The following is a 15,000-nucleotide window of genomic DNA, read 5'->3' on the forward strand; positions in this document are numbered from 1 at the left end:
ACGTTGAGAAGGTGCGGTCGTAGAAATAGTAATTAAGAGATCCTAGTGCGACGGACATGAGGGATAGTAGTAATATCAATCGATGAGTATTCTTCTTCGAGCGGATAAAAGAACGCTACGTCACTCTGATCCGTAGGGGCAGTGGGTGAGGTTAGATAAAATCGACTGACGACATTCGGAAAGTGACAGGGTGTCTGGTCTGTTTGGCGGGGTCTGTCGAGACTCGGGCAATTTTTCTGTTTGGGTGTCTTAAACCACCTTTTACAACTGACTCGGGTCCTCGACCATAAAGTGGCAAAATTCGATAATTACTTTGGTCCGGGCAATTAACTCCTTCGCAACGGTTGAGTAGTTTTTGTGTGTGTATATTCTTACTCTTTCTAACAATGGGCGAGTGTTAATTAGGCAGTAAAATTCATAGTGGATACTTTTCTATAAAGTTCTCGTTTACGCTGTGCTTACGAGGTACAACGTTAAGCCTGCTGGTTCGGAATGTACAGATTCAAATACATAGATCGGTCCCAATACTAACCACCTACCCAATGACTACAGTACAACTTGCCTGGATGTCCGAGCTCATAGGGCAAAGGTGACGGCCCCAGATTGGTTCCTCTTCACCGTTAGCTGTATAATGAAGGAAAGCTCCTCTGTGATCTTCCAGATGGGGGTAGACTTTGACAGGAAAGATGACAACAACAACAATAAGGTTGTCCCTACTCGAGGCCCCAAGCTGTTCGAGCGAGATAGGCCAGAGCTGTTTGTCTAGCCAGGGGAACCTGCAGGTCACCCCACGAAATGTTTGTGCCCTGAAGGGTGGGCTGGGATGGGTGGGTTAGGGGCTGCGGGCCTGGGGGACCATGGAGGGTCACCTCTTGGAGTCCCACAAGGGGAACATTCCACACCGGGGCCTCGCTTACCCCGAGGGTATCGTCCCGGGTCTAGGTGGAATCTGGTGGTGGTGGTGGTTGAGGCGGTGGTGGGGATGGTTCTGATGGTGGTCAATGTGGAGTATAGTGGATGCGAGGTAAAGGGCGGAGAAAATAAGGAAAAAGGAATAACAAGTGGGCCTGTCTAGCCTATACATTCAAAATAAACTTCTCCATCTAAACAAACCAAGAAGAATGCAGAATGTTAACAAATTAACATACTAGGTAGTGGTGGTGATGTTGGGGATGATGGTGGTATGGGGGATGGTGATGGTATGGGGGATAGTGATGGTATTAGTACAACGGCGGTGGGGTATACTGGTTGTTAATGTGTCGCTGATAATGAAAAATAAAACAAAGGCGTCTAAACACTAACAGACAGGTAATCTTTACAAAGCGGAGTGTACCGTATGTGTACGTATGTATTTAGCTAGTTGTATTATACGGGAAGGGGAGCTATGCTCGTAGTGACCCGTCTTGGTGTGTGTGTGTGTGTGTGTGTGTGTGTGTGTGTGTGTGTGTGTGTGTCCGTGCGTTTTGGTGTATTTGCGTGTACGTGTGTGTGTGTGTGTGTATGTGTTTGTGTGCGTATGTTTTGTGTGCGTATATGTGTAATGCTTCATCAGATTATCTTTAGAAAACACAGGCAAGGTGCTTACAGTAACATGAATGAAGAGAAAAACAACATCAAAGCTAACTGTAAATCGGCAATGAGATTAGCATATTTCTGACGTGAGAAGAGATGATTCCAACTAAGATACTCAAAATGAGCACAAATAATTTTGATAATTATAGTTTGTAAGAAGCCGACCCAATGGAACAAATGAATGACCTAACTGGATGATTACCTATATGGGTTTTGGTTAATTTATGTGTACTGGACCTGAATTTGTCTTTGATGTCTGGAATTCTCTAATTAATGAGCGTGGAGGCTTTAGTGATCAGAGAGTTCAGAATCTACTTCGGACAATGTGACTGTGTGTGTTTGTGTGTGTGTGTGTGTGTATGTGCGTGTGTGTGTGTGTGTGTGTGTGTGTGTGTTAGGTTGCTTATATGGATATAAGTAAGGATCTCACACTAGGAGGCGCTTAGCCTTCGCTCTAGGGGCTCGGACGGCCAAGGCAAAAGGGTAGTCATTAGCGGCCATTGGGAATCGAACCCTATTTAGGTTGTTACAAAGTAGACAACAATATCAAGCTGTGAATAATTTGGGTGAAATTGTATCGCCTTGCCGTAATCCTTTCTCGATCTTAATCTTTAAGTAGACAGCGGTGTCTAGATGGAGCGGTTTATGTGGAATTGGTGGTTTAGTGTAGTGACCTGGATGGGGTTGGTAGTGATGTAAGGTAGTTAAATGGTTAGGGGTTATGGTAATGTTGTGGCAGTTGGTAGTTTTATTAGGATTGGCTGTTTATTGGACTGAGAGCGTTTATGGCTCCGCCGGCCAGACTGGGTCCCCTCAGTGTTGGGGTGAAGGATGGGGTGGTAATGGGCACAAAAATAAAGTGGTGGGATTACTGGTTTAGTGACTGGTATTACTGGTTTAGCGACTGGCTCTAGAGCTTTAGTGACTGGTTCTAGTGTTTTAGTGGCTGGTTTTAGTGCTTTTCGTGACTGGTTCTAGTGCTTCAGTGGCTGTCTTAGTGATTTGTTGCCTAATTCTAGTGCTTTAGTGATTGGCTCCAGAGTATACACACGCACACACACACACACACACACACACACACACACACACACACACACACACACACACACACACACACACACACACACACACACACACATATACATATATAAATAATGCTATGATTAAGGCCGAAATATTTTACTCAGGTGAGTGTTTTATGCAAAAAGAAATCGTCCGAATTTAGTCAGAAAAAAGACTAACAAAATTATACAACTTAGCGATTGTCATGTGGTTTTTGTAGTTGTGCAATATGGGGGGGTTCTAGGAGAAATGATTGATTAAGCAAGTGTTATAGAGCTGATGTCGTATTTGTAGTTGTTGTTGTTGTGACTATCGTAGAGTCGGAGTTCGAGCAGCTGTTATGGTCATGTTGTTGTAGAAGTGGTGTCGGAGAGTCTTTGCAAGGAAGATGGAGTCGAAGATTGGAGTTGCAGAAATGAGGGCATTGAGGATAATTCTGGGGATCACTAGAAGAGACAGGATTAAAAACAAAAAAATAAGGGAACACCTAAAAGTTGGACCGATTGTTGGAATCATAGAACGAAACGAATTTGAGATGGTTTGGTCCTATGAAGAGAACGGAGGAAAGTAGATATCTAAGGAAGTATTTGGAATGGCTGCCTAGAGGACGGGGGGTCCGGACATAATCCCTCCTGGACACAATCCCCCCGGACAAAATCCCTCCGGACAATATCCCTCCTGGACAGAATCCCCCCTGGACTGAATCCCTCCTAGAATATATGTTTATTTATGTATTTTAATATATCAATGTATTTATATATTAATGTATTTTGATATATATTCTCATATAATCAGAAGTATTTGGAATGGCAGCCTAGAGGAAGGAGGTCGGTTGGAAGATCCAGGGAAAAGGTGGATGGACTGTGTGGAAAGGAACTTGGAAAGAAGAAATTTAACGCTGGAAGAAGTAAATGAGCAAGAAATTTACGAAGATCGAGATGAGTGTGTATGTATGCGTGCATGTGTGCATTTGTATGTGTGCGTATGTATGTGTGCATTGTGTGTATGCATGCATTTGTATGTGTGTGTATGTGTGTACATGTATGTGTGTGTGTGTTTTGTATGCGTGTGTTTGTGTGTATGTCTTTGTATGTGTGTGTATGTATTTGTGTATTGTGTGTATGCATTTGTATGTGTGTATATGTATGTGTGTATTGTGTGTACATGTATGTGTGTGTGTATGTATGCGTGCATTTGTATGTGTGTATTGTGTGTACATGTATGTGTGTGTGTATGCATGCGTGCATTTGTATGTGTGTATGTGTATTTGTGTATTGTGTGTATGTATGCATTTGTATGTGTACATGTGTGTGTGTGTGCGTGTGTGTGTGTGTTTGTATGTCTTTGTGTATGTATGTGGGTTGTAGGACATTTAGTCTTCGGACATTTAGTCTTTGGACATTTAGTCTTCTGGACAATTAGTCCTCATATACAAGTTGTAATAGGAGAATCAGCTTAAAACATCAGTATTAAGAAAAAAGGAAAGATTGAGATTTATGTATAGATAATTCTTTATTATTCATAGACACATATAATATACATTATTTTCAATACAATGTCTCTTCTCTACGAGTATTTCTATCCTTTTACACTGTAAAAACTGATTGAAAGATTGAAATTTATGTATAGATAATTCTTTATTATATATAGACACATATAATATACATGATTTTCAATACAATGTAATATAATCATTCACTTTAATAAATTTGCAATTATGTAGGACGAATAGAATCATCGGTATTTGTCAACATTGTAGCACAGATATCATCATGAGAAACACAGTTTATTGAAATTTACAGTTCATGATCGCAGATTTCTTCCAACACGACGGAGGAAATCATTGACATTTGATATGCCATCGCGATGCTGCTCGCACAAGTATTTAAGTTTATTCTGAAGTTGCACATGTTTACGCTTGACTCGTTTCTTTGTCTACTTCAAATTTAGAACACCAAAATGCCAATTGTTTTTATTTTTTTAAGCACCAACATAACTACTTTGGTTATTTTTTATTCATATTTTTCTTTACTTTTATTTATTTATTTATTTATGAATGGATGAACAACATAAAAAATCCTTTTGATGCCAAATAGGTTGAAATAAGACATCACTTAAGACATCACTGCGTTTCTTACGATGATATCTGTGATAGAATGTTGACACATACCGGTAATTCTACTCGTCTTACATAATTGCAAATTTATTAAAGCGGATGATTATATTACATTGTATTAAAAATCATGTATATTATATGTGTCTATACATAATAAAGAATTGTCTATACATAAATTTCAATCTTTCTATCGGTTTGTACAGTGTAAAGGGATAGAAATACTCGTCGAGAGGAGACATTGTATTGAAAATAATGTATATTATATGTGTCTATGAATAATAAAGAATTATCTATACATAAATTTCAATCTTTCCTTTTTTCTTAATACTGATGTTTTAAGCTGATTATCCTATTATAACTTGAAGATGAGGACTAATTGTCCAGAAGACTAAATGTCCGAAGACTAAATGTCCACAGTTATTTTTCAAAGGAAGACTAATTGTCAGAAGACTAATTGTCAGAGGACTAAATGTCCAGAAGACTAAATGTCCAGAAGACTAAATGTCCGAAGATTAAATGTCCACAGTTATTTTTCAAATGAAGATTGTCAGAAGACTAAATGTCCGAAGGCTAAATGTCCAGAAGACTAAATGTCCGAAGACTAAATGGGTGGATCCCATGTATGCGTGCATGTGTGTATTTGTGTCTGTGTACGTATTTGTGTATTGTGTGTATGTATCCATTTGTATGTGTGTATGTGTGTGTACATGTGTGTGTGTGTGTGTGTGTGTGTGTGTGTGTACGTGTTTGTAAGTGCGCTCGCGCGTATGTGAAAACAGAACAAAATGAAATAAAAATGAAAAAACAAAACAAGATAGAAAAACGAAACAGAACAAAACAAAGACAAGATAGAATGAAAATAGAAGAGGAATACAGAGAACATGTGGCGTATACGCTGCGGGGTAACTCGGCTCTGTTTTTGTGTACATGTGACGGTCATGTTTATATTGCGATGTCAGCATCATGACGGGGGCTGACGAGAAGCAGACAAACGCCCCTTCACGCCCCTTCCCCCCACCCCCACCCCCAACTGCTGACGGAAATCGGCCGACAGGTCATGGGCTACGATGAGCCACGTGGTACAGCGATCGGCTCAGGTCACCGAGGTCATAGGCGTGGGTCAATGGATTTCCACAACCGTAAGGAACTGACGTGTGTTTATTTGTTTGTTTGTTGTGCGTGCGTGCGTGCATGTGTGTGTGTGTGTGTGTGTGTGTGTGTGTGTGTGTGTGTGTGTGTGTGTGTGTGTGTGTGTGTGTGTGTGTGTGTGTGTGTGTGATTCACCTTGGTCTTTGGATCACGTGTTGGACTCGTGATCGACAGCTATTTCGCTCCCGTAAGAGAGCTGAGAGCTGAGAGCTCGTGTGTGTGTGTGTGTGTGTGTGTGTGTGTGTGTGTGTGTGTGTGTGTGTGTGTGTGTGTGTGTGTGTGTGTGTGTGTGTGTGTGTGAGAGAGAGAGAGAGAGAGAGAGAGTGAGACAAATGGATCAAAATGGTACTGGTATCAAATGAAGACGATTATGTGTCAGCTGCACTTTTCACGGGAACGATGCTGACACTACTATCGCTGAAAATAGAGAGAGAGAGAGAGAGAGAGAGAGAGAGAGAGAGAGAGAGAGAGAGAGAGAGAGAGAGAGAGAGAGAGAGAGAGAGAGAGAGAGAGAGAGAGAGAGTGAGAGAGAGAGTGAGAGAGAGAGAGAGAGAGAGAGAGAGAGAGAGAGAGAGAGAGAGAGAGAGAGAGAGAGAGAGAGAGAGAGAGAGAGAGAGAGAGAGAGAGAGAGAGAGAGAGAACCGTTTGGGGTCTGGAATTCCTCATACCATATCTAGTGACGCCAGACGATTTTATTCAGTTGAAGGAAAGGATTCCGGGCTGAATGGAATTGCATTGGAGCCACCTAGGGCATCAATCTACCGCTGAGTTTCCAACACCAAGTCCTGGGTCACGACATCACGCAATCAATCAATCAATCAATCAAATCAGCTATCCTGAGTCCACTGCTGAACAAAGGCCTCCTTCATAGCATTCCATGATTCACACGACCGCGCCATCCTCTGCCACGTCACTTGCAAACTTCTCGATCTTGTCTCTCCACCTTCTGTCTGGTCTCCCTCTTCCACGCTTCCTATCTCGCCGCGTCCACTCAGTAACACACTTGCTCCATGGCTCATCAGTCCTTCGCACTAAATTACATGCCTAATTCCACTTCCTCTCTTTTACTGCTTCTACAATATCTTTCATTCTAGTCTGCTCTCTCACCCTTTTTGCTCTCTTTCGCAATAAGTACCCCTAAAGAGCGCCCGGTGATAATAGCCCTCTTATATACACAACTATCTTTTCATTTTCATACAGACATCTTTTCCTCTCCTACGACTACTGATCCCGAGCGAGTGGGTGGTTTATTCTCGGGTACGGACAGTTGCTCACTGGATAATTGCTCACCGGATAGTTGCTCACCGGATAATTGCTCACCGGACAATCGCTCACCGGAGAAGTGACAAATAAGACACTTGCTCACCAAATATTTTTTTTTTACTTTTCTTGAACTTGATAACAAACAATATACAGGATTTTTTTTAGTTATATCTAGGTTTATTACAGCAATAATACACAAACAGTATCCAAACTTTCATATTTTAGTTTTTAATAATTATAAAAGTCAATACAAATTTCTCCCATCAATATATAGTAAAAAAAAAAATCTTTGGTGAGCAAGTGTCCTATTTGTCACTTCTCCGGTGAGCGATTGTCCGGTGAGCAATTATCCGGTGAGCAACTATCCGGTGAGCAACTATCCGGTGAGCAACTGTCCTACACCCGTCTATTCTAGATAGTCCTAGTCCATAGTCTTCCTTGTAAAGAGGGGGGGGTTAGCCCATTCAAAGCAGAGGGCAGAAAGGGGGGATCCCACGCTTAAAGACGCATGAACAATTCTATTGACCAGAAAATGGGGTCTCGATCCACAAAAGCCCCGTTCACAAAGGGGGTCACTTTATCTAGGTACGCAATAAAATCATCTGACGGTACCAGGGGCGGGGCGGGGTGGGTCGGGGCTAACAAAGGCGGACTATAACCCTCACTATCGTTATCGCTATCGTTATCGGTATCGTTATCTCGTCTCTTATCGGTGGAGAAAGACTTTAACCCGTTGGATGGGGACTTATACGATCTGGTTTTGTTCAAAGTTCGCACTGAACAAAAACCGCCCGGCTGGTGCTTAGTACCGAAGGTGTGAGAGGACACGGGAGGGGGTTAACCTTTCGTTACACATTAATAAAATCACCTGACGGCACCCAGCAGGCAACGTCCTTTTCTTCAGAGTGAAGTGGTGTACACGCTGAGGTGCAGATGAGTAATTATGTATGTGTGTGTGTGTGTGTGTGTGTGTACGTATTTGTGTATGTATATATGTGTGTGTGTATTTGTATGTGCATGTATATATGTATGTATGTATGTGTTCACGTATGTGTGTATGTGTGCATGTATGTGTATGTATGTGCATGTGTATGTATGTATGTATGTATGTGTGTGTGTAGGTGTGTATGTATGTATGTATGCATGTGTTTATTTATGTGTGTATGTGTGCATGTATGTGCATGTGTACGTATGTATGTATGTGTACGTGTGTATTTGCATGTGTGTGTATGTACGTGTTTGTGTATGTGTGCATGAATGTGCGTGTTTATGTGTATGTATGTGTGTATGTATGTGTGCATGTATGTGTATATATGTGTGTATGGTGAGGTGCATGCGCCAGAAAGCTTTTGACTTCGTCCTAGGCTATCACCTTTTCCCTGGGTGCTTAGACATCGTGGGAATCGAACTCGGACTTGAGGGTAGGACAACAAAATGGCGTCCAAACCTCAGTGTCTGACCCCCCTCGCATGAATAAAATCGCCTGACGGTAGCCATAATAAGGCCTATTGACGACATCCCTGGGTTGAAAAGGTAGCCCTCAGTTGGAAAGGCATTTGTCTGACTGAATGGAATTACCTGGCGAGTCGGTGCTATTGTCACGACAGTGAGGCACTGCTAGCAGGAAGAAGAGGAAGAGGAGGAGGAGGAAAGGAGGAGGAGGAGGAGGAGGAGGAGAAGGAAGAGGAGGAATGTTACTAATCCTAGCGATGTAATCTCACTGACGACAAAACAGTCACTCCTAACAATGGTTAGAAGAAACTACGAAACCACACCTAGACCCCACTGGCGAACTCAACCTCCAAAAAGACTTTCTTCTGGTTAGCGTCAAACGATTTCATTCAACTGAGAGGAACCTAAAGAACCTTCAAAGCCCAGTGTGCCACATTATACCCCTTCTGTACGGAGGTGGAGGCTGAGAGAAAACTAAAAAATTAAGTACTGTGACCACAAACAGTGATATAGCGAACGCCGGTCTCATTTCCCCTCAAAAGGTTCTGTCAATGGGATATTAGGACAGAAACACCCCTACGGACCAGAGTCGGGCATTATTTTTTTACGGTTATTAAATAATCTTCAATCTAAGGAGAATACTAAACATAATAATTTCTACTCTCCATTCTTTCATGGACTCAGAAATTTACCTTACGAAGAGAGGATTAGGCACCTTAACTTACACTCTCTGGAAAGACGCAGAGTGCGGGGTGATCTAATAGAGGTGTTCAAGTGGATCAAAGGTTTTAACGAGGGTGATAAAAACAAGGTCATCATATTAAAACAACAGGGCAGGACTCGCAGTAATGGATTTAAACTGAACAAATTTAGATTTAAGAAGGAAATAGGCAAGAATTGGTTTACTAATAGGGTGGTCAACGAATGGAATAGACTTAGTAACCATGTAGTGAGCGCTGAAACTATCAGTTGTTTTAAGCAACGGTTGGATAACTTTATGGATGGGGATGACAGGTGGTGATAGATATGGAGCTGCTTAGTGTAGGCCTTATGATCTCTTGCAGTCTCCTTCATTCTTATGTTCTTTCGGCTGTCCTCTGGAAGTCTTAGCGAATTCACCTCTTCAGCGCGATGTATCCTCAAGGACAGAAGCGCTGGTTACAGTTAACAAAATAACGATGAATTATGACGCCAAAGGAGACCCACTGGCCCATGGTGGCGCCGGATTCAAACGAAAATGAATTAGATAAACAGACACAGGCTAAATGAGCAGACAACCAACGTGACATGTTAACAGACGTTACAGTGATTTGCTTTGGTGTTTATCTAAGAAAACATTGGGACTTTGAACTTTGCACACTTCGTTGTGAGCACCAGTTCATCACCATGGGACGTTGTTTTTAAGGATAGAAGCGCCGGTTAGCTATCATCATCATCATCATCATCATCAGCAGCAGCAGCAGCAGCAGCAACAACATCAACAGCAACAGCAACAGCAACATCAACAACAACAACAACAACAACAACAACAACAACAACATGTGGGTTGCCTGCAGTATCGAGTTCTCCCTACTGGAAACAAGGGTTTTCTGAAAGTCGGAACTTTGCTCCCGAAACTTAGCCATTTCCGAATTTCGGAACTTTGTTCCCGAGTTTTGGCCATTTCCGAATTTTGAATATTCCGAACCAGAGAGAACGTCTTGTATTTTTCAGAGGATTAGGAGCCGGATTCAGTCCTCAGTTCTGCAGAAGTGATGTGGTTACCCTTACGTATATATATATATATATATATATATATATATATATATATATATATATATATATATATATTTATACACACATACGTACATACATGTGTGTATGTTTATGTGTGTGTGTGTGTGTGTGTGTGTGTGTGTAAAACGTAAGTCACATTGATAAGGACTGTTATCGCCGGCAGGACCAAAGTTTCTTCTTATGAATTGATAGGGTTGATAGAGATGTGTTTCAAGGGAAAGGTTTCCTCCTCGTAAATAGAGAAGCCTTAGTATAGCCAGAATATATAATATATATATATATATATATATATATATATATATATATATATATATATATATATATATATATATATCGTGGCGTAAGCAGTGCTGGAAAGGTTCGTGTATCTAATTGCAGGTAACCCCTGCGAGCGATTAAAATCTAGTACCGACGCTCAAGAAAGAAACCGGCGAAGAAGCATACACCTCGGGATTGAGACGAGGTACGGAGAAGGCACCAGGAAGGAGTCTCTCTCTGTGAAACTGAATGAAATCGTCGGGAGATCGGTTAGAGGGCACAATGAGGCTGAGGCGAGCGGCAGAAGGCCCGTCGAGCACCGGAAGAAGATGAAGAAAAAAGAAGCGAAAGATAGAAAGAACGGCGGCTGAGGTTCCCTCCGGGACTTTGGGGTAAAGGATGTCAGCGTCTACGGTCACTCGTAACAAGGGGTGTTAGGAGCAAAGTGGTGTTTTGTAACCACAAGATATGTGTGGATTATCGGGCGGTTGGGTCATTTGGGCGAACCCTGAATTTCTGTGGTGAATACTGGGTGAAATGTCTTGGGTACTGCTGGCCCTAATTAACGCTACGGATTTCAGAGTACAGTTCCTTTATGAATCTTTTAAGGGGCAGTTGGCAATGAAATATGCGTGTGCAATTTAGGGTGACATCGTTAAGGTGTGGGTAAGTTGTCTGGTTGTGTTAAAGTGGCCAAATTAATGTTTCAAATTTTGGACTGCGCTGGGTTCCTGGAACCTGGATTTTGGTCACAGAGGAACGCTTCGCGTCTCGCCTATGAAACTCCCCAAAGAGATCGTCTCCCCACCAAGTGCTCGAAGTTGGCCCTACGCCTTCAGGAACCAAGAACAAGAACGTTCTTAAGGCACTTCGATGACGTCATTTTTTCCCTCGAGAAAGTGACGTCAAATATGTGACATCATTATCACATCGGGAATAGTGACGTCACGGAAAGGCGAGCGCAGGGTACATTTTCGAACGAAGAACGATCAAAGAAGAGGAACCAGGACCTCGAGTTTCTGATGTCTTTGGCAAGATCGAAAGGGAACCTAAGGAGGCCTGGGCCAAGAAGAAAGACATTGGATAAGGAAGAGTCTTAGATCCTCGGAGTTCGGGATTTGGGTAACAAACTAAGGGCCAAGAACTTACTTGCAAATGAGTTCGGGAGGCTCTTGCTCACTTGGCGACATCGGGCAGTCGGGTGTCATAGCGGGCACGTGGGGAGCTTCTGCGGCTTCCTGGGTCACCACGTCCTCAGGCACAGTGTCCTCTACTTCGAAAACACCTCTTCCTCCACCTCCTCCTCCAGGACCGAGTAATCCCAAGGTCGATGTATGGTCGCCCTTGTACCGCATTAGAACTGACTCCTCTTGGTCTCCACGAGAGTCTTGGAGTCTCTTAGTTCTTGGTTGAGGACGGGAACTTGAGGACCAGGTCGAGGGTGGTCGATTTGTTTGTTGTCAGGTCGAGCTTTGAGCAGAAATGGCGGCCAAACAAGAGGACGTCTTTCGGTCGCTTCTATGAAGATTTTTTTTGAGCACACACACAACAAAAATGTCAGGAAAAAAGTAATCCTATTTTTGTCTGTTCCTTTCTGAGCAGTGTTCGGGTAGAAATGTTAATCAAGCAAAAAGAATATCGGAATGGAAAAATTGGTCTTCGAATTTGATATTCCAAAAAACGAGTTCGGAGATTTATCTTTTTTATTTATCTATTTTTTCTTTTTTTTTACACAGAAACACCACTTGTTTAGGTTTTCTAAAAATCTTTCACAGCCTGGAAGTACTAACGTTCTTACTGTTTATTGTATCACAGGTTTTTTGGGATTTGCATCAGAGGCGGGTAAATCATCTCTCACACAGGTCTTGCCATCTGTATACAAAAGTTCACCGGGGGTGGGGGTGGGGGGAAGTCACGAACTGAGAACGGGGACGACCGCGTCAAGAAAGAAACACTTCTTCAGGAGAGAGAGCTCTTGGCGCGACAGCTTTTCCCGACAGGTGATCCTGAGGGCTTCAAGGTCCAAGCCCCCGAAGACTTCGTAAGAATCCCGCTCCTCCGAAGTCGCTTTCGAACTGGAGTCCGACCGTCCGGGCTGGAGGGAGCTTCCAGTCCGAAGAGGTTGGGGAGTCTCTGGAACCGGGTAGCGTCTGGGACTATGTGTGCGAGTCCTCCATGTCATGGAGAGGGAGCGAGCGGGAGGGAACGTCCGGTGAGTACAGGACTTGGTGAGGAACTGCGGGAGGCAAGAAGCGATGGGCTGGGCCCGGGGAAGTGCTGTGGTGGCGGGCACGGGGCAGGCGGGCGGGAGGAGGAGGAGGAGGAGGGGGAGGAGGCGGTGGAAGAGCAGGAGGAGGAGGAGGAGGAGGAGGAGGGATCGGGGCAGAAGCGGAGGAGGAGGAGGAGGAGAAGGAGGAGGCGAATCGGGTGCAGTCAGCCAACAGGCGGTACCAGAGGGTGGGGGAGGGGAAGGGAGTGGAAGAGGGGGATGGAGGTAAGTGGAGTAGTAGAGGGGGGGGGGTGGCTAGTGGATGAGGACAGGATGCCAGGGGCATTTGGGAATACCACCCCAAGTAAGGGGAAAATACTTGTTCATATACAGAGACCATGTACAAAGGTATACATGGATGTATACGCTTGTATGTACGCACACACGTACGCGCGTGCAGGTACGTACACACACACACACACACACACACACACACACACACACACACACACACACACACACACACACACACACACACACACACACACACACACACACACACACACACACACACACACACACACACACACACACACACACACACACACACACACACACACACAAACACTGCAAGACGTTAATGTCCCCCTTGAGCAAGGGAAAAAAAAATCCATGCGTAAAGTCGCTGCATAGCCCATAAATCGCTCTACACGGAAGAATAACGGCTGTCGATCACGATTTCAGCACGTGATCAGAGACTATGGATACATACACACACACACACACACACACACACACACACACACACACACACACACACACACACACACACACACACACACACACACACACACACACACACACACACACACACACACACACACACACACACACACACACACACACACACACACACACACACACACACACACACACACACACACACACACACAAGAGAACATGTATGTGCGTATGCACAAACCAGCAATAACTTTTGCAAAAAATTGTAACGCAGACGAGGGCGCGTACGCGCGCACACAACCAAGGACATCTCTGACGTCCTTAGTCTCTCGAGGAATTCATGTAAGTGGGCACGTGGCTTCGCTCACCACGTGCGTGTAGCTACGTGACCTCAGCACTAAGGGTGCCGTACTTACTACTTACGTAAAGAGTCTGCAGGTACGTGTTAACACGTACCTTGGGATGCACGTGCATACGTCACGTAACATGGGGTTAGTGCGTTTGTGTTCGAGTGAAACTATGTCGGGGTTCGTGGACGTGTGTGTGTGTATGTGCGCGTACATGAACACACATACACGTGGGTGTATACCATGTACACACACACGCAAGCACACACACACACACACACACACACACACACACACACACACACACACACACACACACACACACACACACACACACACACACACACACACACACACACACACACACACACACACACACACACACACACACACACACACACACACACACACACACACACACACACACACACACACACACACACACACACACACAATCTCCTTCCTTCATTCCACTTCCTTCCCTTCCCTTCCCTTTCCTTCCCTTCCCTTCCCTTTCCTTCCCTTCCCTTCCCTTCCCTTCGCTTTCTCCCCTTCCTAACCTCGCTTACTCCCTCTCTCCCTATCTTTCTTCCTCTCTTCTCGTCTCCCCCCCCCCTCTCTCTCTCTCTCTCTCTCTCTCTCGTTTACGAGCAGCACAGACTTGCCCAGACTGATTAGGCGGAATGAATGAAATCGACTTATGATCAACCTGACCCCATAAATGGACCTCTGGAAACGGACTCTCCCGCATTTAGCAAACAAGTGTCTCGACCACATACTCGTAAAGTACCTGGGCTCGGTATCAGCCACTCTCACCTCACACCCCCAATGGACAGGTGTGTTCTTCGCTTACACCTCTCCCTCCCTCCCTTCCTCTCTCCCTCTCACTCACTCCCTCTACTCCTCTCCAATCCTCCGCTCCTCTCTTTATTAGGAGTGATACTTCGCTCAAAAAAAAAAAAAAAAAAAAAAAAAAAAAAAAAAATAATAATAATAATAATAATAATAATAATAATAATAAGATACAATAAATAATAATAATAAAAAAAATAAAT

General features: G+C 43.7%; 1 protein-coding gene across 1 annotated transcript in view; it reads right to left on the bottom strand.

Moving 5' to 3' along the window:
• LOC143039591 (uncharacterized) overlaps positions 1-12,908 on the bottom strand; it is a 27,696-nt gene extending 14,788 nt beyond the window's left edge. The window contains exon 1 of the mRNA XM_076209823.1: positions 11,798-12,908. Coding sequence (XP_076065938.1) covers positions 11,798-12,003 — 206 coding nt within the window. The 5' untranslated portion in view covers positions 12,004-12,908. The remainder of the gene's footprint in view (positions 1-11,797) is intronic.
• Between the last annotated feature and the right edge of the window lie 2,092 nt (positions 12,909-15,000).

The sequence above is a fragment of the Oratosquilla oratoria genome, chromosome 26 (assembly GCF_046742065.1).
Source record: "Oratosquilla oratoria isolate Oo_2021 chromosome 26, ASM4674206v1, whole genome shotgun sequence".
NCBI lineage: Eukaryota > Metazoa > Arthropoda > Malacostraca > Stomatopoda > Squillidae > Oratosquilla > Oratosquilla oratoria.